Source organism: Poromitra crassiceps (assembly GCF_964638095.1).
Source record: "Poromitra crassiceps genome assembly, chromosome: 1".
Taxonomy (NCBI): Eukaryota; Metazoa; Chordata; class Actinopteri; order Beryciformes; family Melamphaidae; genus Poromitra; species Poromitra crassiceps.
The window spans coordinates 90,866,231-90,890,911 of record NC_139623.1 but is presented as its reverse complement, the minus strand read 5'-3'; the positions used below and the strand labels follow the sequence as shown (position 1 = coordinate 90,890,911).

The following is a 24,681-nucleotide window of genomic DNA, read 5'->3' as shown; positions in this document are numbered from 1 at the left end:
TGCTGCACGATTTGGGGGAAAGGTGCGATTATGGTGGACAATATTGTGATTTGCGATTGTGATTGCGATATAATAAACAAATGGTATCTCTAGGGATGTGCCGGCATGAGTTTTTGACGGTATGATAACCTAAATACCACGGTTTCACGTATCACAGACTACAATACATGAAATATATTACAATTTAAAATATATTAAAACTAAATAAATAAAACCATTTGAAATAAAATTATCTTTACAAAAAAATAAAACATTTTGAGATATTTGCCTGTCCCAAACATGTAAAAAAGAAACACCAGAAAAATAGAAACTGCACTGTGTTACAGCACATAGAAGATGTCTCAGACTGCAAAGTTAGTTACATGTCTGTCCAGTAATACAATGATACACCCAGTTTATTTATTTTGTAGCGACAGATGGCCTTAAACGCCACACTCACGTGACGCTTCTTGAGAGAGAGGTGAGGTAACGTGCATCTGCAGACTTTATCGAGGGACCATGAAGGTGTCATGTGACAGGCTAGTTAAAAGTCTGGATGTGCTGCTGCGACAGTGTTTTCTCTGCTATCAACCTTGTTAATCTCGCTATATTCTTCATCACAGCGGGTCATTACCCACTGTGCACTTAATCGTGCACTAGTTCTGTATACTGTAAGCACCTGCAGCTCTCTCCTTATTTTACTGACATCACTAATCACATGGCTGTTTACATGCGTTTCTGAACGGCTAGCTAGTTATTAGCATAGCTCGCTGTTAACGATCATGGATGTTCTCTCTCTCCCTCTCGGTAAGATGTAACCTTGCTACGCATAACATTACTTATTTGCGGGAGTGCATGGGAGAAGTCTCCCGCTAGTGTTGATGCCCAGTGTGATGGCAGAGAAACGTGTGTTTGCTGCATCACGTGTAACGTTTAGAGCAGGGATGTCAAAGATACGGCCCGCAGGCTGAATCCGGCCCGCGGGCAGGTTTCATCCGGCCCGCGAGATGTTTTGGAATATTAAAAATAATAATAATAATAATAATAATTAAATAATAATAATAATTATTAAATTCGCACCCCATTATCATGAACTACGTGTGGCTAATAAGCAAGCTAAGAGTTCATTCATAAGTTAATTAACCTGCACTACAAGGAAGTATGTCAGTAGGTCATCAGGTGTAAACAAAGCCGCCATGATGCCACGCTGGAATTGAATCGCGCATTCGGCTACCTACCAAAAAACAAAGGAATCAACAAGATGCTGTCGAAAAAGAGAAAGGTTGACACGGAATGCAGGCAGTTTCAAGAGAAATGGAAAGAGCAGTATTTCTTTTGTTAAGTAAATGGGTAAATGAGTCGAATTGATTTTAGTAAAAAAAAAAATCCGGCCCCCATGAGGTCTCAGTTGAACAAATCCGGCCCTCTACCTAATATGAGTCTGACACCCCTGGTTTAGAGGCACACACACACACACACACACACACACACACACACACACACACACACACACACACACACACTCAAAAAGACGTGAAAATAATAATAATAATAATCGCACACTTTTGCGGTTTGGGTTTTATGTTTTACTGCTAGTTCAAACTATGGCAGTTGAATGAAATTCACATGTTTGTTTGTCCTCTCCAGGCGAAGCAAGGTTCTCAGACTGATGGGTCTACTGGCTCTACACTGCGCTGAGCTCAGAGAGGACAGTCCTGTTTCTGAGGTCTGGGCACACAACACACACAAAACGCACACACGCACGCACACACACACACACACACACACACACACACACACACACACACACAAAACGCACACACACACACACACACACACACACACACACACACACACACACACACAGTTAAATTCACAGTTAAATTCCCCCCAAAACACAATGAGTACAGAGGTCAATAGAAGCACATTTAAGTATCTGAATAATCTGCTCTAGATCCATCAATTGGGGTGGATGCCAAAACCTACATTACCGCCAACCACCAGTGATACAATATATTGTTATTGAAACGCTATAGCACCACAAAAATGCAGTACCAGTCTCTACCTACAGATGACAGTAGATATCAGCAGTTCAGCCTCTATTTCTATGACAATCACAGTGAATACTCGGAGACAGAATATATCTGAGGAGTTTGATTAACAATGTCCTTCAAATGTGGCAAAGCGATTTCCTGAAAGGAATGGGACTGTTACTGTGCCTGTCACCATATTGAGATGCAGCATGTAACACACCATAGAGTTAGACCAGATAGAATGAAGTCAATGAAGTCATCCCAGTATGCCATCTAATTCAGGTCACTTAAGATAGCTTGTGTAGAATTTTAATATCATGGAAATGAGCATTGTTTCATGTGTTATGGTACATGATACTCAGAAAGTTGGAAACGTTTAACACAACTTCTCTGTGTCTCAGGCACCAGATTAATAGTCATTTCATGGCAGCATTATTCAGGGATGGGATTTTTCAGTTTTTTGTCTGGGCTGTAGGCACAGCATCATACATTGTCCTGGGGTTTCACATATTGCCAGTTAAACATTTTGAAGTGTACATGCCTTGAGGCAAGGCTAGAATGGCCCAACCATCACTATAGGGAGGGACACCAAGTCTTGTTTGTCAGTATTTAGATATATTAGATTAGATGGAACTTTAATGATTTGGCTATTGTAGCAGGAAATTATAATAAAATCCAGCAACATATCACAGCAAATAGGGGTAAAAAAAAATTATCCACAAGGTCAACATTATGAAAATATCTATTATTCTTCCTTTACTTTAGTTAGCCCAAATGCTGTTATTTTGTAACCCTATTTCTAACCCTAAATGTTGCAGTCCAGATCTGTGAAACAGTTATTTCTGTTTGGAAGTTACCTCCGCTTTTTTCTCGTGCTTTGGGGCATTCCTTATCACATCCTAAGATAATTATAAGTTCTCTATGAAATCCATCTTATAAAAGAAAGTCTGCCCTCGCCGCTCTAATGTTACAGTACCAGTGTGTACCAGCAGGTGGCATTATAAAACTACAATACAACAAGAAGAAGCCTTGTCAGCCCCAGAGATTGGTTTAATAGAATAATAATACCACACACAAGCACATGAACACACGCACACACGCACGCACGCACGCACGCACGCACGCACACACACACACACACACACACACACACACACACACACACACACACACACACACACACACACACACACACACAGCCCCCTAAATGTCGTCTTCTTCTTCTTCTTCTTTTAAGTCTAATGAGCAGCAGAAAAACAGCGGTAACTGCTGTTGTATGTGGATTGTGAGGATGCATTGCATTTACACTTGTGTTCAATGCACTTGTGTTCAATGCACCTGCACTTCCAGGACAGTCAGTGAGCAGCACAAGCTGAACTGAAGGCCAGAACCAACAGGCTGAGGAACTCAACTCTACACACTGCACTTAGGCTGTACAATGAGACAGTTTCAACATTGACCAGTTAACTAACTTAAATTATCTTATATAAATAAATAAAAAGTGTGTTGATTTTTATTTGTACTTTGGATATTGTTCTTATTTTTATACCTGCCTCTTGCTGCTCTGGGTAGATCCCTCATACTGTATTGGTTGCTACACTGACTGCTTGCCTTGCCTTGTTTACTACCTTTATTCTGTATTCTGTAATTGTCTTGTTTACAATTGTTTTTACATTACTGTCAAATTCTGCAGTTTTTCAGTGGGCCTTATTTGGTACCACTGCAAGCATGAATTAATACAATAAAAAAAAAGAAAAAAAAATTGTCACAATGGGTCCCTGACCACCTTGGCTGATCAGATCGCAATCCATCCTCAATGTGTCTTGGGGCGTTTACAGCTGTACTTTCAAGTGGTCAAGCACTATCCCGATTGCAATCTGATCACAGAAAACGCATGTTAGTGCCAGGTGTAAAAGGCCTCTCTGATTCATGTAAAAGCAGGTCTGTATGGAGGTGAGATCAGGAGCTTCTCTTCTCTACCTCTTTGATCCTTTCATCCTGAAAAGGACTCACCACTCTCTACCTCTCTTTCTACCTCTTAGTAGACGGGTTTCCATCCACCTGTTTTGATGCGAAATTTCAATTTGCGCATAAAAAAACAGAGTGGAAACACTGCCTAATTCGCAAAAACCTCCAAATATCACAAAAAAGTTTTCACGCTTGAGGGAGGCGGAAAAGTCGGGTGTATCGATAAAAGGAAAATGCGAAACGTGTGGTGGAAACAGTTTAAGCGATATTCCGTTGTCTCTCCATTCAAAAACAACACAGTTTGCCTTGATCACTGCAAAACATGACATGCCGTGTGTAGCCTACACAATAGGGCTACACACGGTAAATCATGGTACGCGCAGCACAATACCCGCCGTGGTAAACAGAAGAAGACTGGGATATTAACTTTAAGGCGACTCACTTCTAGACTTGAATGAAATTGTATTCACTTACTATCTGCTCCGTGGATTACCATTTTACAATTTCGGAGCCGAAATTGTAACATAGCAACGTTGGTCCACAAACGTTGCTATTTTACAATTTTTGGGGGAATCGGGTTGGCATTATAACGTTAGTTTGCCGAGTAGCACCTGGTAATCCAGAAATGGCGTTATGGTACCTTTGTCTACTTGTAGATCATCAAGAAACTTTAAATTAATAACGTTAGATGTGGTTAACAGAGCTGTATATCGGGTCTAGCAGCTGATCAGCAGCTCAGACAGCCTCAAACACGAGGTGACTGACAGCTCTATAATTCACAAAATAGCAGTGGATGGAAACGCGCATTGTTTCGCATTTTATTTTGCCGACATTCTGAAAATTCGATTAAAAGTTGCGATACATTTGGATGGAAACCCAGCTTCTTTCTCTTCTCTACCTTCTCTCTCTTTCTACCTCTTTCTCTTCTCTACCTTCTCTCTCTTTCTACCTCTCTTCTCTACCTTCTCTCTCTTCCTACCTCGCTTTCTCTTCTATACCTTCTCTCTCTTTCTACCTCTCCCTCTCTTCTCTACCTTCTCTCTCTTTCTACCTCTCTTCTCTACCTTCTCTCTCTTCCTACCTCACTTTCTCTTCTATACCTTCTCTCTCTTTCTACCTCTCCCTCTCTTCTCTACCTTCTCTTTCTTTCTACCTCTCTTCTCTACCTTCTCTCTCTTCCTACCTCACTTTCTCTTCTATACCTTCTCTCTCTTTCTCCCTCTCCCTCTCTTCTCTACCTTCTCTCTCTTTCTACCTCTCCCTCTCTTCTCTACTTTCTGTCTCTTTCTACCTCTCTCTCTTCTCTACCTTCTCTCTTTCTACCTCTCTCTCTTCTCTACCTTCTCTCTATTTCTACCTCTCAATTCAATTCAATTCAATTCAAATGAGCTTTATTGGCATGGCAAGTTACAAGCTCATATTGCCAAAGCAGTACAGAAAGTGAGTACAAATAACAATATACAAATATAACAGTATACAAATAACAATAATGTACAATACAAGTATAATACAAACAGTAAATAGCAATACTATTCAGGTATAGCGTAACATGGGGAGGTGTGTCTCAAACATTTACAGAGCTTGTCTCTCTTACAGTATGACAATACTTCATATATCTTGCAGCTAATACTGCACACTGGCTTTTCTCACCACATTGTTGTGAATTGTTTTGATTTGAGTAATTAAATAAGGCAATTAATAGTAATAAATAGAATATCAATAAATAGTCAAAAGGTTATAGTTTCTCATCATAGCTAGTGGTGGTACAAACAGTACATGAACGTACGAGTCCATCTCTCCCTGGAAAGAGCTCTGTTATCCTGCCCATTTTCCAGGTCTGCCTCGGTACATTGTCCTCACCGATCAGGACGACATCTCCCACCTTCAGCACAGTGGGTACAGGTGTCTCACACTTGTGAGCCGATTTCAAGTCCATCAGGTAGTCCTTTCTCCAGCTGGTCCAAAAGCTGGTTAGGAGTCTTTGCCGGTACTTCCACCTCCGACCCATGTCCTCTCTGCTCACATTGGTTGCCTGAGATGGTGGAAGCATATTCTTTGGTGGCAGAGAAGTTAGTCTTTTCCAAACCAAGAAGTGTGAGGGTGTAAGTGGCTGCGGCTCTGATGCATCACTGTCCATATACGAGAGTGGCCTGGAGTTTAACACAGCCTCTACCTCAGCTAGCATGGTTGTCAGTTCCTCAAAGTTTAGTGAGGCCTTCCCCAGGGTTCTCTTTAGACATGTTTTTACAGATCTCACAAGTCTCTCCCAGAAGCCCCCCCACCAAGCGGCTCGCTCGGTAATAAACTTCCAGGTGATCCCTTTGTCAGTGAAGAACTGCGTTAGCTCTGATTCTCTGATTGACTGCCATAGCTCTTTCAGATCCTTGTCTGCTCGTTTGAAGGTCTTGGCATTATCCGAGTAAATAACTTTACAGAGCCCTCGCCTTGCAATAAACCTCTTTAAGGCTAAGAGAAACCTTTCAGTTGTCAGATCTGTGGCGAGCTCTAAATGCACTGCCCTGGTGACAGCACATGTGAAAAGTGCAATATATGCCTTAGACTGACCACTAGACTTGACATATAATGGACCTGCAAAATCTACCCCCGTAACTTCAAAGGGTGGGGTCTCTGTGACTCTGTCTCTGGGTAGTGGACTCTGTGACTCTGTCTCTGGGTAGTGGCGCTGTCACTTGCTGCGCTGGTTTCACCTTCAGTCTCCTGCAAATGTAACAGTGTGAGACCATTTTCTTCACACATATACAGTATACGGCAGTTTCTGGGGATCTGGGAGGTGAATGAATCCAGGACATATGTCTCAGATCTTTATATCTGACTGTCACAGTACAGTAGGAAGTGAGATTCTGTCTCAACTTCTCTTTGACAGAGTGAACACAGCCTGGCCTCCCTGGGTAGCCAGTTCTGCCTGTGACGGCCTGTTTCTATGGCCAGGCTGTGTCCACTCAGTCCGTATCTTGTCAATGTTTTCCTTCGTTTTCCATCAGTCACGGTGTTCAGGTATTTTGCCACCGTGTACTCTCTGTTTAGGGTCAAATAGAATTCTAGTTTACTTTGTGATTTGGTGGTTTCGTTCCAATATTCAACATACATTTATTTTTGTTTTGAGATGATTTGGTTGAGCCAGATTGGTTGGTGTCTGTCCAGAAGCCCTGATGTGTGTGGGCAGAGCTTCAGGACCAGCTGGCAGAGGGGGCTCTAATTTCTGTTCAGCTCTTGGCACTGGAGGGCTTTGTGCTGGTATAAGTGGGGGTCGCTACATTGAAGGTGTTTATAAAATGTGATGGCTCGTTTTTGAATTTAGGGTATTGGCCAAGTTCTGCCCTGCATGCATTATAGACCCTTTTCACGGGGGCCATTTTGTGTCGAAAAGGCAGAATAAACACAGGTGCAGGCAAAACACTAATGAGGGTTTCCGCATTCCAATCACGGAAGTTTGAAACCCTCATTAGTGTTTCGCTTGCACCTGTGTTTACCCTGCCTTTTCGACACAAAATGGCCCCCGTGAGAAGGGTCTATTGGTTGTGTGTCTGTGAACTCTAAGTATGATCTTGCACAATTCTGCATGCAGGGCTTCTAGTGGGTGTTTTTCCCATTTGGGGAATTCTTGGTTGGTTAGTGGACCCCACACTTCACTACCATATAGCATTATTGGCTCTATTATGGAAGTTAGAATTTTGATCCAGGTCCTAATTGGAATGTCAATTGTAATTTTTCTTTTGATGCCATAAAAAACCCTTCTTACCATCTCTTTCAACTTATTCACAGCCATGCCAAAATGTCCAGTGGAATTCATAATCAAGCCTAGATATGTATAATGTTTTGTATGTTCAATTTCTAGATTTCCTAATGTGAATTTATTTTTCAGAGAATTTGATTGTTTTTGAAAGGTCAATATTTTGGTCTTTTTCATATTTCCAGTTAATTCCCATGTTTGACTGAACTTGTGGAGGATGTCCAGGCTCTGCTGTAAGCGCTCTGTGGAGGGAGACAGGAGAACCAGGTCATCAGCAAAACATTTGATCTCTGTGTCCTGTAGGGTCACACTAGGGCTGACCTCTGTGTCCTGTAGGGTCACACCAGGGGCTGTGGTTTTTTGCAGTTTTTCTGCAAATGTATATATATTGGCTGTAGCTCAGGAGGTAGAGCGGGTTGTCCACTAATCGCTTTGGATAAAAGAGGTCAGTGGTTCGATTCCCGGCTCCTCCTCTGCATGTCGAAGTGTCCTTGGGCAAGATACTGAACCCAGAATTGCTCCTGATGGTGTGCCAGTACCCTGCGTGGCAGCCTGCCGCCATCGGTGTGTGAATGGGTGAATGTACCTACTGATTGTAAAGTGCTTTGGATAAAAGCGCTATATAAATGCAGGCCATTTACCATTTACCATTATATTGAACAGGGTCGGGCTCATGTTGCAGCCCTGTGTCACCCCACAGTACTGTTTGAAATAGTTGGTTCTTTTATTTCCAATTTTAATTGCACATTATTTAAATACATTGTTTTGATTAAGTCATAGCCCTATGCCATGCTCTAATACGGTAATCGATAAAAGAGCCCTTCGTGCAAAATACAGTCAAAGGCCTTTTTGAAGTCTACAAAACATGAGTAAATAAAAAAAAATCTTTGGTGCACATGTGTGTTGATGAGAGTGGTGAGGGTAAAAGTATGGTCAGATGTGTGATGGTTAGGTTCTCTCTTTCTACCTCTTCCCCTCTTCTCTACCTTCTCTCTCTTTCTATCTCTCTCTTCTCTACCTTCTCTCTTTCTACCTCTCCCTCTCTTCTCTACCTTCTCTCTCTTTCTACCTCTCTCTCTTCTCTACCTTCTCTCTCTTTCTACCTCTCTCTTCCTCTCTTCTCTACCTTCTCTTTTTCTACCTCTCTCTCTCTTCTCTACCTTCTCTCTCTTTCTACCTCTCTCTTCCAGACAACACCCATTCACTTTCAGCTGGTCCTGAGCCCACATCCGCCCCCTTTCCTGGTTTATCTTTCTCTCCTCTCGCTTTCTCCACTTGTCTCACTTTTCCTGCCGCCGAGTCGTCACGACGATTTACAAAATGGCCGACCGCAGTGTAGCCGTGTGTTTTTCTGTGCGCCCGTTGTTAAAGACAAATGGCAGAACAATTCCCCCCTCCTCACGGTTCTCCCCACCTCCCTGCAGCTAGCATAGTGTGATGGAAATGGAAAAAGCTGTGTGTGTGTGTGTGTGTGTGTGTGTGTGTGTGTGTGTGTGTGTGTGTGTGTGTGTGTGTGTGTGTGTGTGTGTCTATACGCTCACCAGGGGTACTGTGTGTGTATGTGCATGTGCTTTTTTGTGTATGCAGACTTGTTTATGTGTGCGCTCAGCAGGGGTTCTGTGCCTGTAGCCTTCTCTATAAGCTCAGCAAATGTGCTGTGTGTGTGTGTGTGTGCGTGTGTGCGTATATTCTTATGTCATAGTTTTTCTGACAGAAGACCAGTATGGCAGCATGTCTTTGCATTTTTCTGTGTGTGTGTTGGGGGGGGTTTGTTCTCAGCAGGGGTTCTCCTGCTGCAGTCCGGCTGATTGGAGTGTCAGGGCTGGGTTTAGTTACCATGGCAACCACTATGGGCTTCAATTAAATTACCCCCGCCCCCCCCCCCCCTCCCTTTTTTGCTGTCTCTCTCTCTTTCTCTCTCTTCTCTCTCTGTCCGTCTGTCTTTGCCCCTCACTTTCTCTCTGCCTCTCTCAATAAACGGAGAATAAAATGTTCTGGGTAATGTTACTAACGCAAGCTGGCCGCTTTCCTTATGCGACTTAGGGAAGCTGTGCTTTCCAAACCAAATAGACATCGTTTCCTCTTCACTTATCGCTTAGAAAGTTTTCTGTGGCTTAAAATTTGACAGGCGTTTAGCCACAAAGCTGCCAGTGTGGCGGGTCTGTCACGGGGATGTGGAGTCTAAGGTTTTCTAAGAGCACACACACAGCACAGCAGGCTGCTGGAGCCCAGGCGGAAGGCCTGTGCTCAGAGTCAACCTGTTGGAAGCATTTGAGATTGACTCTTGCAAGGAGATGATGACAGCTAATAACTGAGTTAACATCTGAAAGGTTGTCTAGATTCATGCACAGCCTTAGAAGACAGCACTATTAGTCCCTGGACTTATCCTGAGCTTATCGGTGAAAAGTGACCTGCTGTGTTGATGGAGATAGACACTCCCTGATAGTACTAATGGCCCAATTCCACCGCAGGTAGTAGCGCGGTCCCGCTCCGCTCGACTCGATAAATGGTCTCATTCCACCGGTAAAAACTATCCCAGCCCGGTTTGATTTGGGGCTGAGTCGTGCTACTTTTCGTACCTGCCTCGTCGGGGTTCTATTCTGCGAACCCGGGTTCATACGGTGACGTGAAAACATTGTAGACGACTGATTGGTCAGGCAGAATCGTGTTTACTCTGTCTACCCTACTGACTGTCAATGCAGCGCTGCATACCAGTTTAGTGGGGGCTTACCTTCTCTTCTGTTATGCTTTTCCATCAGTCTTTTGTGTTGCTGCCTTCGCCTCTGGTGAAATAAAATCGTGGCGGTGGTTTCAATTGTCCAAAAGTCCGCTGCTCTCAGGAAGCGCTTGTGTAGTTCAGTGCTGCGTCGGCTCCGCTAGGCCGCAGGCACTTTGGTGAAGCCGCGGTCTTGCCTGGTGAGAGGCCGCCGGGGTAGAGGCTTCACTCTAGCGCAACCCCCATCCCTCGCGCCCGTCCCTCGCGCAGCGCATGTGAGTTTTGACTAACAACAAAGTGATATCCATTCTCCTGGCCGATTGTCACATTTGCCCATGTACACTGTAGGTCATTTAGAGGCACCAGTATTTCATAAACAGTTTAAAAGTTCTGTGTATGGATTTAATTGTAACGTTATATGTTATAGCCTACTTCGGAACATGGGCGGAGGGCAGATATGCGGTCACTATGACGACCAGGTGTGGGCGGGGGCAGATGAACGGCGGTCGAAGCAGAACGTCCATCGGGTTGAAACAAGTAGAGCCGAGTGGTGACGGGCTGTGCAGGGCTGTAAAATGTGGTGGAAATGAGCCATAAGGCTGGACCAGTCCACACCCCAATCCCCTAAACTCTCAGAGCTTTTGACATTTTAATGGAAAAACTGTTTAACAGCATAAATCAATCTATTGTTTTGTCTGAGCCTGTGCATTTGATGCTCTGACTTACCATTGACTACGTTTACATGCACACAATATTCCACTATTATTCGGAAAATTACAATATTCTGAATTTGATAAGGGTCATGTAAACAGTATTCCAGTTGCATTTTCCGAATTTGGCCTTTTTCCGAATTTAGGATTTTCCGATTAAGACATCTGGGTTATTCCAGTATTATTCGGGTTTTAGGAGGATTCTTTGATCATGTATACAGCGCATTCGGAATATGCATCTCAATCAGGGTTTTTACCGCATTTTGCGACGCATGTTGCCTGTTTGTGGTCAACTGATGTGTGCTAGAAAGCGCTAGAAGAGGCAATATAATCATATCATCCGTCATCTCTGGCATACGAAAAGAAAAGCCCACATTTCTGATCGGGACGAGATGAGAAACATCGATTGGTGTCCACGGAAGTCCAAAGTGCTTGCGAGCCTGTGAGGTAGGCTAATAACGTAGGCTACTATCCTACTCTTTATGAAAGACTGATGTGCAAATAATCGCAATGCCAAACTTTCCAGCAGCAAGCTCATGAAATGGACCAAGTGATCCTCTGTTTATTCTCAACAGAAAAACTCAGCCTACCTGCACCTCTCTTTCCCCCCCCCTCCCTCACGTGTCGGGGAGGGCGAGCTACGGCTGCATGTAAACAGGAATATTAGTGGATTATTCATTTAGTCGGAATATTGTCATTTTCTGAATATGGGCAAAAACTGGAATATTGTGTGCTTGTAAACGTAGTCAGTGTGTTTAATTTGTGCAAGGTAATAGTCCAATCTAAAGTTCAGTCTGCGCCTCTCTAGTCACCTCAGTGCAAACTTATCGTGTACATTTAGGAAGTTTGGCAAATTTAGAAGCAAAGCTGGATTTATAAAGATACAATTACCTCTGACAGCAATGCTACAGTGTGCTTTATATACCAGTCAGAGAAACTACACTATAATGTTCTCGACTAAAACTGTAAATTCATCTTCATGCGTCAATTTATAGAGATTGACGCATAGCACTGTTTTCTTCCTTTAAACAGCTGTCAGTCACAAGCATAGACCGTATAAAAGAGATGGGCGGAGTCTGTGTGATGTCACCCATTGGTTTGTGGACTCCCGTTTTGAAGCCTCTAGTATGGCGTTTTGGCCGCTGCCATCTTGGTTCTTGCACGAGACCAGGAGTTTCCCGCAGACTGCTATTGGTCCATGATCAGTGAGCTGCACGATCACTGGACAGGCGACCTGTCAATCACAGCCAAAACATAGTCTTTTTCATCGTCTATTTTAATCTAAACGGGTAAGTTATATAAAAGTCACACCCAGGTGTTAAAGTAAGCGGTGCAGGTTTGCAGGTCGGACCCTCTCCCCTCTCTCTGGCACTGTGTGCGGTCCGTGTGTGTGCATGTGTGCGTGTTTCGAGCCGCACTCTCCATAGCGTGCCAAAGTCCCGCCCATGAGGAAGTGAATTCTCCCCTCATTTCCAGACGTTTCTTAACCTGTGCGCCATGCACAGGTTGCACCGGCACATGCATCTGTGTGTGTGTGCACGACTGTGTGTGTGCATGTTTCACGGGCGCCGCTATCGACCTTGAGACACGCTCTTTCTCTCTCTCTCTAGCCTGTGTCTCTGTGCCAACCGAGGTGCTGGAGGAGAGGCCTAGGCTGCAAGGCTACAAATTTCATGCTCATACGGACATCCCGTGCTACACACATGTCACTTATAGAAGCGGCTGCACCGCTTAGAAATGACTCCGGTACAGTTGTCATGAAGGGTTAGGGTTAAATGCAGGCCATTTAGGTGAGATTAGCTATACAGACCAAAACTGTTTTTTTAACCAGGCAGTAAACATGTTTAATTCTGCTGTAAACTCAGCCAGCCTCAAGTGGCCATTCGAGGAACTGCGGTTTGTAGTAATAATAATAATAATAATACATTTATTTTATATAGCGCTTTTCAAGAACTCGAAGTCGCTTTACAGAATACATGGGTCAAACATAAAACATAACAGAGACAGACATAAAACACAGACAAACAACAAAAGGAAAGGAAGGGGGGGGGGGTTGGCCATAGCAACCAGAGAGCAGCGGCAGCCAAACGCGCCAGCGTTCACTCAACCGGAGCAGGGCCAACCTCCGAACATAAAACACAACAGAGACAGACATAAAACACGGACAAACAACAAAAAGAAAGGAAGGAGAGGGTAGGACTGTGCGTGCATGTCCATGTATGTGTATGTAGTACTTCCGCATTGGCTTCAATGCGACCAAGTTAAGCCTGCCTTCTCGGTCGCAAGAGCTGAAATGACCGTGTTGTACACTATTTGTGTGTACCCTGTGAATGTATGAAGTCTACACATTATATGCATGTGTAACTGCATGTATGCCGTGTGTGGTGCGTGAGGTTTGTTCACTGTACAAGTATGTGTGTAGTTTATGCATGTTAAGTAGGTGCGTATGTATGTGTTTATTGCATGTGCATTCATGTGCATTTGTGTGATCTGAGGGAGTGCTGATGCTGAGATAATGATGTGTTCTAGGAGCACTAGTCGTGAGTGACTGTGTTTGTGTTTGCTTCTCCGCTCAGTGCACATCTGCCTGACCTACCTCCTCCGTGACCAGTTCCAAACACACCCTGCAACATCAGCTCCCCACACAGCCATTTGTGTTATTAGTGGGTTGGCGTTAGGAAAGAGACACAAAAACATGGAGCCGTTTTTCCACACGTGCCGTGCCCAGACCGGCACTGTCTGTACACTATGGTTTTATGTTTTGTGCATGATTGAGTTTGGTTCAGGTACCACCAGAGGGTTTACTGTTAGTTCTATTGAGTTCTGGCCCGCTGTCAAAGTGTGCTGTGCTGGAGAGGATGTGCGGACCTGCTCAGCATTCCAGTGGCAAAGCGATGCCGTGCCATGCCCACAGAAGGCTCAGCACAAGGATACCACCAGGGTATTCTCAGGGAGAGGCTCAGCACGAGGATACCACCAGGGTACTCTCAGGGAGAGGCTCAGCACGAGGATAGAACCAGGGTACTCTCTCAGGGAGAGGCTCAGCATGAGGATACCACCAGGGTACTCTCAGGGAGAGGCTCAGCATGAGGATACAACCAGGGTACTCTCAGGGAGAGGCTCAGCATGAGGATACAACCAGGGTACTCTCAGGGAGAGGCTCAGCACGAGGATACAACCAGGGTACTCTCAGGGAGAGGCTCAGCACGACGATACCACCAGGGTACTCTCAGGGAGAGGCTCAGCACGAGGATACAACCAGGGTACTCTCAGGGAGAGGCTCAGCACGACGATACCACCAGGGTACTCTCAGGGAGAGGCTCAGCATGAGGATAGGAGAGGGGGAGATACCACCAGGGTACTCTCAGGGAGAGGCTCAGCATGACGATACCACCAGGGTACTCCCAGGGAGAGGGGGAGATACCACCAGGGTACTCTCAGGGAGAGGGGGAGATACCACCAGGGTACTCTCAGGGAGAGGGGGAGATATTGTCAGAGAGAATAAGAAAAACAGAGCGTTACCTCTTCACTTCTTCACTCCCTCAGAGTGTCGGAGAGACAGCGAGAGACAGCGAGAGAATGACGGAGGTGAGAGAAACGCAGGGGCAGAGCGAGAAAGAGGACTTGTGAGACGCATAGAGAGAAACAGAAATCAGAAGAAAGAAAGAGGAATGTTTGAGAGAGGGAACAGAGAAAGTGAGAGAGCAGATATAGGAGTGAGGCAGAAACTTGCATCAGATCACAGAAGGGGGCAGTAATGCTAATGCCAGGAAGCAGCCAGCCAGCAAGCCTGCCTTTGCATTTACTTAACTGTGTGTGTGTGTGTGTGTGTGTGTGTGTGTGTGTGTGTGTGCATGTGTATTTCTGTCTGCACATGTGTGTGTGTGTGTGTGTGTGTGTGTGTGTGTGTGCTCATGCGTGTGTATGTATTTCTGTCTGCACATGTGTGTGTGTGTGTGTGTTTGTTTACATTTCAGGGAGGAGTCAGTAATTCAGTGGTTTTCAATGTAGTGATTTTTGCTGCTGCCCTGGCTCTTGCTCTCCTTTCTCCCTCCCTTTTGTCCTGTTTTTCTCCTGCATCTATCTTTCCTTCTTTCCCTGTCCTCATTCTCATCCCCTGTTCCTTATCTCTCTCTTCTCTCTGTTCCTCCTCTCTCTCCTCTCTGTTCCTCCTCTCTCCTCTCTCTCCGTTGTTACTTACTCCTTCTCTCCCTCTGTCGTCTCCTTCTCCCCGTTCTCTCTGTTTACGCTACCCTCTCCTTTTCTTCTCTTCTTACCACTTTTCAGGGCTGTAGTCGAGACCACCTTGGTCGAGTCCAAGTCCAGATCGAGTCATTGGTGAATCGAGTCTGAATCGAGACTAGGGATGGTCCGATCCGCTACTCAGTATCGGTATCGGAGCCAATGCGGCCAAAATCACTGGATCGAATATCTGAGGGGAAAAAGAAGTAGAATCCAATCCGATCCATAGCCTAAACTATCACGTAAATGCTTCAATAAACTCTGCAGACGTGAGTGCACACATCGATTGTCGAATAAAACTTTTATTTCGATTAGGGATTGAATTGCGTGCGTGCGTGATGCGATATGCCCCCCTCGTTCACTTCATTTCTGATTTGGTCATTCATTTGGTTGCGTGACAGACGAGTCGACAGAATGGCTGAATGTGTAAGCGATCAAAAGCGTGGCTACCCTTCACAAAAGTCAAAGATAAACCTGAAGCGAAATGCCATATACTGTAGCTATGTCACAAGGTGATTGCTTGTAAGAGTGGTAACACATCCTCAATGATCAAACATCTCAGCATTTGCCATCATCAGATCAAACCAAAATGCAGTACTTTGGACTGTCTTCATCAGGGAACACCGTCAAATGCGCCTGCTGTTTCATTGACAATAATAATCCAATTGATAATAATCCAAATATATGCGATCCCAGTGATGAAAGTTGCTCGTTGTGCCGTGCGTCCTGCTCTCTGACACATGACATGACATGTAGCCTATACGGTGTCCAACTGTCCATCATCCATATTAGGACAAGGCATCAATGTAGCTTATAGCCTACACATGATGGGTATTCAGTAAAAAGAAAGAAAAAACAACTGTTTGCAATGGACAATAAATGTGTGTTTTCACAGCAATATAAAATTGATATTACCGTAGAGAAGAAATTACCTGTTTATCTTCCTAACAGTTTGTTATACATAATTAAAATGCCAAATTTGATCCAAATATTCCTGATACATGTTATAAGTGTAGTCATCAAGGTACTTTGTTTCATTGCTTGTGGGAGTGTGGAGGGATTCAAAGATTTTGGAAGTCTGTGATAAGTTATATCTCTCAGATTACCTCCTCACCATTACCTCTACCTCTATTATGCATCTACCCTGTCAATTGCTCCTTAAATATTAGAGCAGACCTGGGCAAAAGGCGGCCCGCGGGCCACATGCGGCCCGCGAGCGCCCCCTGTGCGGCCCGCGCTGGAATTGCAAAATTTTTTTTTTTTTTTTTTTTTTTTTACAGTGCACCTGAATGCAACATGCAAGGTACCCGCTGAATAAGTGTCCAAATGTTCATGTCATTCTGGCCAATACTCCACTTCTGTTATAACATTTCAGTCTGGTATGGAACATCTTTCAATAATCTTTATGACTAAAAGGCTAAAAGTAATCTCATGTGTAAGAAATGACTGTTCTACTTTGAAGTAAAAATGGAAATAATTAACTTGTTGGTTTTGGATTTATTTAGCTTCAAGAGTGCATTTTTGTTCGTGTGACCCTCAACACAGGCTTTGAGAATCCCGGGCCACTTACTGATACTTATGCTTAAATTAACACTCATATTCTGGTTTATTTAAAGAAAAACATTTTGGCTAGTGGAAATTCTAATTGGCTGGTAACTATAAAATATAGCAGCCATATTTGGCAGGTGGTCAAAAAAGTTAATGACATAGGAGTGAGTGAGAAAAGGATCAAATATTGGTGTTTAAGACTGAATAATGACATCACAACTGTTAATTTAAAATGAGGTATTCCTCTAAACCTGACTTCAAATGCCCCCAAAAAATTTGCGCCGGCGCCGTTCGGCCCCCAACGCTCAGCAAAATCTGGCCCTCTGGTGGCGAGGACATTTTTTTGTGGTCCTCTCTATCATCAAAGTTCCTGGGTTACGGCATGACAATATTTGTTCGGCCCCCAGCAACAATCTGGGTTTCTCATGTGGCCCCCCATGAAAAATAATTGCCCACCCCTGTATTAGAGAAAGGAAAATGGTTGACTTATGTTTACTACAGGCCAGGCGTTCGATTGCATTGTGTTGGAAGAATGTTGGCTGCCCCTCTTTACGTCAATGGTTGAAAGATCTGACATCAAGTCTGGCTCTTGAGAAACTCACTTATATAATTCGGAAGAAGACTGCTGAGTTCTACGGCATCTGGGAGATGTTTTTGGAATTTGTAAAAAAATGTAACATTGAAGGGTGATTAGATAGTGAAATAAGCTAATGTGAAGAAAGTGTGCTGTATGTTTTGTAATGTTCAAGATTCAAGATTTTTATTGTCACTCCGTAGTACAAGTATCACGTGTGAAATTCTTGTGCTGTGAACTCCGTTTACAACATAGTACAAATATAACAGGGCATATGAGTGCAAAAACAACAAGAGACACAACAAGCAATAAGGCAGTATAGTGATGTGATTGTATGTGCATCTGATAATTTTTGTTTGTTTGTTATTTACTCCTTTTATTTAATTAATTAACGACCTTTTCTTATTATCTACTGCCACATGTTCACGGGGGGGGGGGGGGGGGGGGGTTATAAAAGATGTATGTATGTAAGTATGAAAATAATATATGTACAGTATATACATGTAAAATCAATAAATATATAATAAAAAAAACTAACAATGCCAAGATTTTCTTTTCCATCAAAGCAAATATTTAAATTAAAATAGGCTACCTACAACCATTATTTCCTAATCATTTGAATTGGGGCCACTCATACTTTCACACTTTAGTGTGAAAACGAAATACTTGTTGAAACATAAACAACAATTTATTGTCGTCTCGTCTTTCCACCAAATAATACAAAAGTATCGATAGTGGTATTGATAAGGAAGGACCCGGTTCATTAAGCAGACTACAAAATTGTATCAATATCAATACAAATTAACAATCCCCATCCCTATAGTTGTAGCCTATAAGCGTGTAAAAAAGATCAGATCGGATTGTATCGGTATCGGCAGATACTCAAGGTTGTGTGTATTGGATCGGTATTGGAGATGAAAAAGTGGTATCGTCCCATCCCTATAGTCGAGACCAAGACCGGGTGGAGTTGAGAGGGTCAAGACCGAGCTGAGACCGAGATCGAGGGGCGGTCGGGCCCGAATCGAGACCAAGACCGCAAAACTACGTGTCTATTTCGAGACCAATACCATAGAAATGTGCTATCCAAGGCTACCATTGTATTTATTGACTAAAATTGCATATTTTTGTTCATTACCTAAAATAGAAGGGCGGTTTTGAAAGACATTTTAACAAAATTAGCATGTTTTGTCGACAAAATTAATTGTGGGCAGCTTATGCTCATAAGATCACAAATGAGGCCCACTTTGTTGACTTTTGAAGCGCTTTCTGAAAATCACGTAAAAAAGCACATTTACACTTCGAAAATCATAAAAGTTGTCCTCATTTGTGAAGATTATCTTGCTCAATAAACTTTTTGTTAACCACAGACCTTAGTTATTTCAAGCATTTAATCAAAATCCCCATACAAAAATCCCATTGACTTTTACACGGAGGAACGTAGGAAGTGAGTAAAGTAAGGCTTTGGATTACCCTCTTTTATCTCCATCACATTTCTTGTCATAAAATTCAGTTTTATAGCACATGAAGTCTTGTTAACATTATTTATTTAATTTTGCAGCAACATTACATTACATTGGTAAATGGCCTGCATTTACAGTATATAGCGCTTTTATCCAAAGCGCTTTACAATCAGTAGGTGCATTCACCCATTCACACACCGATGGCGGCAGGCTACCATACCACACAGGGTGCTGGCACACCATCAGGAGCAATTTGGGGTTCAGTATCTTGCCCAAGGACACTTCGACATGCAGGCTGGAGGAGGCGGGAATCGAACCACCGACCTCTTTTATTCAAAGCGATTAGTGGACGACCTGCTCTAACTCCTGAGCTACAGCCGCCCCACATTATGTCTTACATTACGTTTTATTTACGTCTTCAAAATCAGAATCAGAATCACTTTTATTGCCACAGTATGAAAGTTACATATGAGGAATTTGTCTTAGTGTCTGTATGCAGCGTAGCGGTCACATCAATATACAGAGATAAGAAGTACCGTAGGACGATAACTAAACACAATCACAAAGTTGCAAGTGCAATCAAATCGAGTAAACTGCTTACAATATACAATTTTGTCAACAGCAAAGCAGTCTTGATAAAACTCTCCCTCTCCCTCTCTCTCCCTCTCTCCAGGCAGTGTCCATGCTAACAGATCTGCTGAGGGATAACCTGAGGAATAGTCAAATAAAGCAATTCCTGCTGCCAGCATTAGGGGAGCTCCTCTACCTCATCGCTTCTCAGGTAGACTGCAAACACACACTGGATAACTGGGTTAGGGTTAATCAAGTGTATATACAGTTGACTGTATATACTGCATATTGGACGGAGTGAGCCAATTGGTTTTTGATATCAGAAAATGAAGCCTCAATTCTCCTGCTTCCTGGTAATGTTTGATTGGATGAATGGATTTTCCTGGAGCATTGTGGGAAATCCTGGTAGCACAGATGCAGTCTCGCGAGCCCAGCCGACCGTCTGCCTGGCTTGTGTTGTTCTTCTTCTTGTGTTCTGTACATCCATGGTGTGAGCCTCCAGCCTGTTAGCTGCTGTAAAGCCTCCACAAAGTAAATCAGATTTCGAAATATGCGTTGTTTTGATAAACTGACCTCACAATGAGAGCAATACAGTTACGTGTGGCTACTAACATTATTAAAACATCATAAAGATAACGTTTCTGATAGTTTGCTAAATGACTACTTGCTAATCTGCTAGCGAGCTATCTGGCGAGCTTCTTCTTCTGCTTATTCTAATAGCTTTCCGGCAGACTAGATGCGGTCGGAAGTATTACTGTTCTTATTCATCTGATGTACAGTATTTATCATCTATTAAACTCGAAATGGGACCATAATTTAGAAAACGGAGGACATGAGAGCATGAACATTTTTATAAACTGTTGATTCAGACTCATTTGGAAAGTGTTTAGACTGGGAGAGAAGTTGGGTGATTTTCCCATTGAGTTCAATGATACCTACCGGTACTTTGTTTCTGCAGTACCCACACATCGCCCCCCCCCCCACTGGCCATTCGAAAGAATAAAATTTTTGCAATAGCTTCAAACAGAGGGGGCACTGGAGTGGACACACAACACGCAACACACACAACACACACACACCACACACCACACACCACACACCACACCACACACACACACACACACACACACACACACACACACACACACACACACACACACACACACACACACACACACACACACACACACACACACACACACACACACACACACACACACACACAGGAAGGGCCCAGATTTGAGTAGTTCACTAGCCATTCATCAAGAGTGGAAAGGTGCAGAGATGTGAGAGGGGTTATTTTTAACATACAAAGTATGAGTAAGATCAAAGTTCATTCAATATTATACACATTTGACCACCAAATTAATACAATGACTCCTTTTGCAATGCTGAAAAAATAATGGTAAAACCTGCACATCACAAAAAGAAAAAAGGTGGAAAACTATTGCTGTTGGGTGTCCTTTTATTTATTTATTTAGTTTATTAGAGCATATTAATGAACACTTGCAGTAAAACAAATGTAAATACGCTAGATTATAGCCAGAGGCTAGTTTATATTTGTAGTCCCTGGGGCACGTGCTAAATTTAAAATATAGAATGAGCATAGAAAATAAAACATGGTATAAAACATGACACCAAATTATACATATCCCACATATCTATCTTCTTACTATAAGAACTAGCAATCTCGTGCGCTATGAATGCTTGATTCCTAGGCTCGCCCGCTGCGCAGGCTCACTGCCTCGCCCGCCCTGCAGATCGCCCACTGCGCATCGCATACGCGGCCTCGCCTGCTCTCTGGCCTGCTCTATGACATCATCACAGATGACATCATCACTGATGACATCATCACTGAACTTATAGAGCCTCAGCCAGAGCCAGTGACCAAATTTATCACGGTCATCAGTATTATCACGGTTTGTTAAAATGTGCTGAAAATGTTCAAAAAGTACTAATACACTCACAGAAATCATTTCACCAAGTTTTAAATTGAAAGCTCAGACCCAAAAAGGATAGATACACTCACTCTGGGAGACTGTTGCCAACTTTGGTTGATGATGGACAGTATTTACCATGTTTTTCAAAGCACTGTAATCATGGTAACACGGTAATCACGGTACCACGGTTTTAATGATAATGAAAATTTGAAACGGTACGGTTATCGTAAGGAATTTTATCACGGTTATCATTAAAACCGGTTATCGTTACATCCCTAGTCGCGACATCTCCATTCACTCCAATGGACCAGTTTTTTACTCTCAAGAGTTCCCAGAAGTAATGTTCTGGTTTAAGCAGCGCTGTCGAGTTGCAGCAAAATGGACAGTTTGTCATGTACTTGGAAAGAGTCAGACGTTTAAAGAATCAAATTGTATATTATCTGCTTTATTTTAGCTTTCAAACGTAGTGCGAGCCCCCATCCTGGTTATTCATTGGCTACTGAGTCACGCATTTTGGACCTCCGCTGACGCCACTCTCTTACTGCTCTGGCCTCAGCCAGGAAGGATGACATCACTGATGACATCATCACTAGGTAATTAGGGCAATCACCTAATTAAAAAATACGGCTTCGTCAGGTCACCCGCACGGGTGCTCTTTACACCCCCTGAAAGTTTCAGCCCGATCGCACATAAAACGGCATAGCTGTGCACACAGCTAGACACACACACAAGATGAGAAGTGTCTGTGTGTGAGTGAGTGAGCAGAATTTTGTCCGGTCACAGCTATGCCATTCTACGTGCGATCGGGCTGAAACTTAAGGAAGTGTGAAGACGGGTGACCTGACGAAGCCGGATTTTTTAATTAGGTAATTGCCCTAATTACCTAATGATGTGATGTCATCTGGGATGATGTCATCAGTGATGTCATCCTTCCTGGCTGAGGCTATATAAGTTCAGTGATGATGTCGATGTCATCAGTGATGTCATCCATCCCGGCGTTGAGCTGTGGGCGAAATGAGCCCGCACAGCGGGTGAGCTACAGGGCGGACGAGGGAGCAAATGAGCCTGCACAGCGTTGGAGCTGCAGGACGGGCGAGGCCGTGCAGCGGCCGAGCTGCGTATGTGAGCTGCAGGGCCAGTTCGGCGAGCTGCAGGGCGGGCGAGCCTAAAAAAAACTGAATAATGCATCACACGCATCATACCATATACATACATATACAGACCTATACACATTTGTCATCTATGATATACACAAAACACACAAAGAGGATCCAAGTCAATAACACAAGAGGAAGCAAGACAATACATGAACTATGTGTGGATCTGTGACGTGTAAAGTGAGACACCACAGATAGACACAGATAGACACCTGGCACCTGTCACACAGCGGTGAGACAGAAGGGAATATATCCTGTAGCTATTTATCTGGATTAATTGACTCAAAGTATTATCAATGGCAACACATTATATTTTAAAAAGTAAAATGTAATTGGAAAGAATTCAACATTTTTCATTGATTTCATTTGAAAAACATGTTGACAAGAAGCACCCCACTAAATTTCTCATCAGTTGAGACTTGACAGTATTTCTGCACTTTGTATCAAAAGAATCATCACCGTACAAATAAGAGGGGGTGGTATGCAGTTTTCATGTTTGTTTGTTTGTTTTTTCCCCAAAGGGAGGTACCCTGTTTCGTTCTTCTTGGCTTAAATCAAGCACACGAGCTGTTTAGAAAATGTTCAATTATTTCCATTTTATTTTTACCAGGTAAGTAAATTAAGAATAAGTCCTTTGCTTGAAGGATATCCAGGACATTTTGTCAGTACCTCTGATCCCAGGAGGCACTACCTGGTAAACGATTGACCTTCAAGTGCCTCCTGTACCTCAGATAAACTTTACCTGACAATGACATCAGCGCAGAAAGACAGGCTGATACCTATCAAGAGTGCAGTGCACTCACATTGACATTCAGTTCAGTCATTTCAGAGGGTGGGTTTTTAAATCTTCCCTGGAAACCAGAAATATTTCTTTATTATTAGCATTTTGAGTTCATCACATCACAGGACCCTATGTTAATAAGCCACCAGCTAAATTTGAACGATGATGAACGTCGCAAAGTATATAAATTTAGGTTTGACAGTCGTGGCAAAACTCATGAGAATCAATTATTTTTTAGAGTGTATTTTCTCCCGCGGTCTGTGTGGGCGTGTCCCGTCTGCAGCAGGTTTTCCGAGAGAGAGAGAGCGCGAGACAGAGGGGGGGAGGGAAACGGAGAAAGAGATCGAGTGCTGTGTGTCGAACACAGCACTCGTGCGTGTGTGTGTGTGTGTGTGTGTGTGTGTGAGAGAGAGTAACCTCGCGTCACCAGCCTGTGTGTCTCTCTCTGTGCTCTCTCTCTCACTAGTCCCGAGAGAGAGAGAGAGAGAGAGAGAGAGAGAGAGAGAGAGAAGCATAGCACTTGGCACGACGGCACACAGAGTGGGAGGGAGACGGACAGCGAGGGAGCGCTGTCACTGGGGGCAAAGAACAGACAAAAGGAGGGTGGGTGCGGATTGCGCGCGTGTACAAAGGTTATAAAGAGCTTATGACGTCATAAGCTCCTGCGTTTTAGCACCTCGCGCACTGCTGTCTTCAATGAGGAAGTACTTTGTAGAATCTTGTAGAAAAGTGTCGATTTTAAGGCTTTGGGTTGAAAGAAATGTATAATAATTTCGGAGGCACAAAATTACTAACATAAGACCCTAAATAACATAGTTAGAACGTTTTTGTGGATTTTGGTTTCCAGGGACTTTAAGTAAATAACGTGGAAGTGGAATCAGTGCTTTCTTGTAGGTTAATTAGTTGAAGTGAATTGAGCACAACACTGATGTCTAGTGCAAGAGAGTCTCTTCCACTGAGAAAGACCAATCTTCAGTTAAATTAATGAGACTGAGTGCTCTGTGATTAGGTAATGAGCTGGAGTTTCAATTTACATGTTTACTGGATCGAATTAAAAGCAAATTGACCCCAACCCTGAAGATTACCGGGTGAAAGAGAGACGGAGGCCTCATTTGACTTCATTAGAAAAGGTGAACACAATGTATTTTCTGGTTAACCTTGATTTATCCAGGCAGGTCGATTAAACACAGGATTTCTATTTTCGCAACTGATGGATAACCTGAAGAAATCAATGAGTGAGTCCGCCTGATTG

General features: G+C 43.3%; 1 protein-coding gene across 1 annotated transcript in view; it reads left to right on the top strand.

Moving 5' to 3' along the window:
* The window catches only part of ulk4 (unc-51 like kinase 4), a gene marked incomplete at its 5' end in the record, with an annotated part of 283,649 nt that overhangs the window by 34,222 nt on the left and 224,746 nt on the right, over positions 1-24,681 (top strand). The window contains 2 exons of the mRNA XM_083662080.1: positions 1,627-1,705; positions 19,655-19,762. Of these exons, the coding sequence (XP_083518206.1) occupies positions 1,627-1,705; positions 19,655-19,762 (187 nt within the window). The remainder of the gene's footprint in view (positions 1-1,626; positions 1,706-19,654; positions 19,763-24,681) is intronic.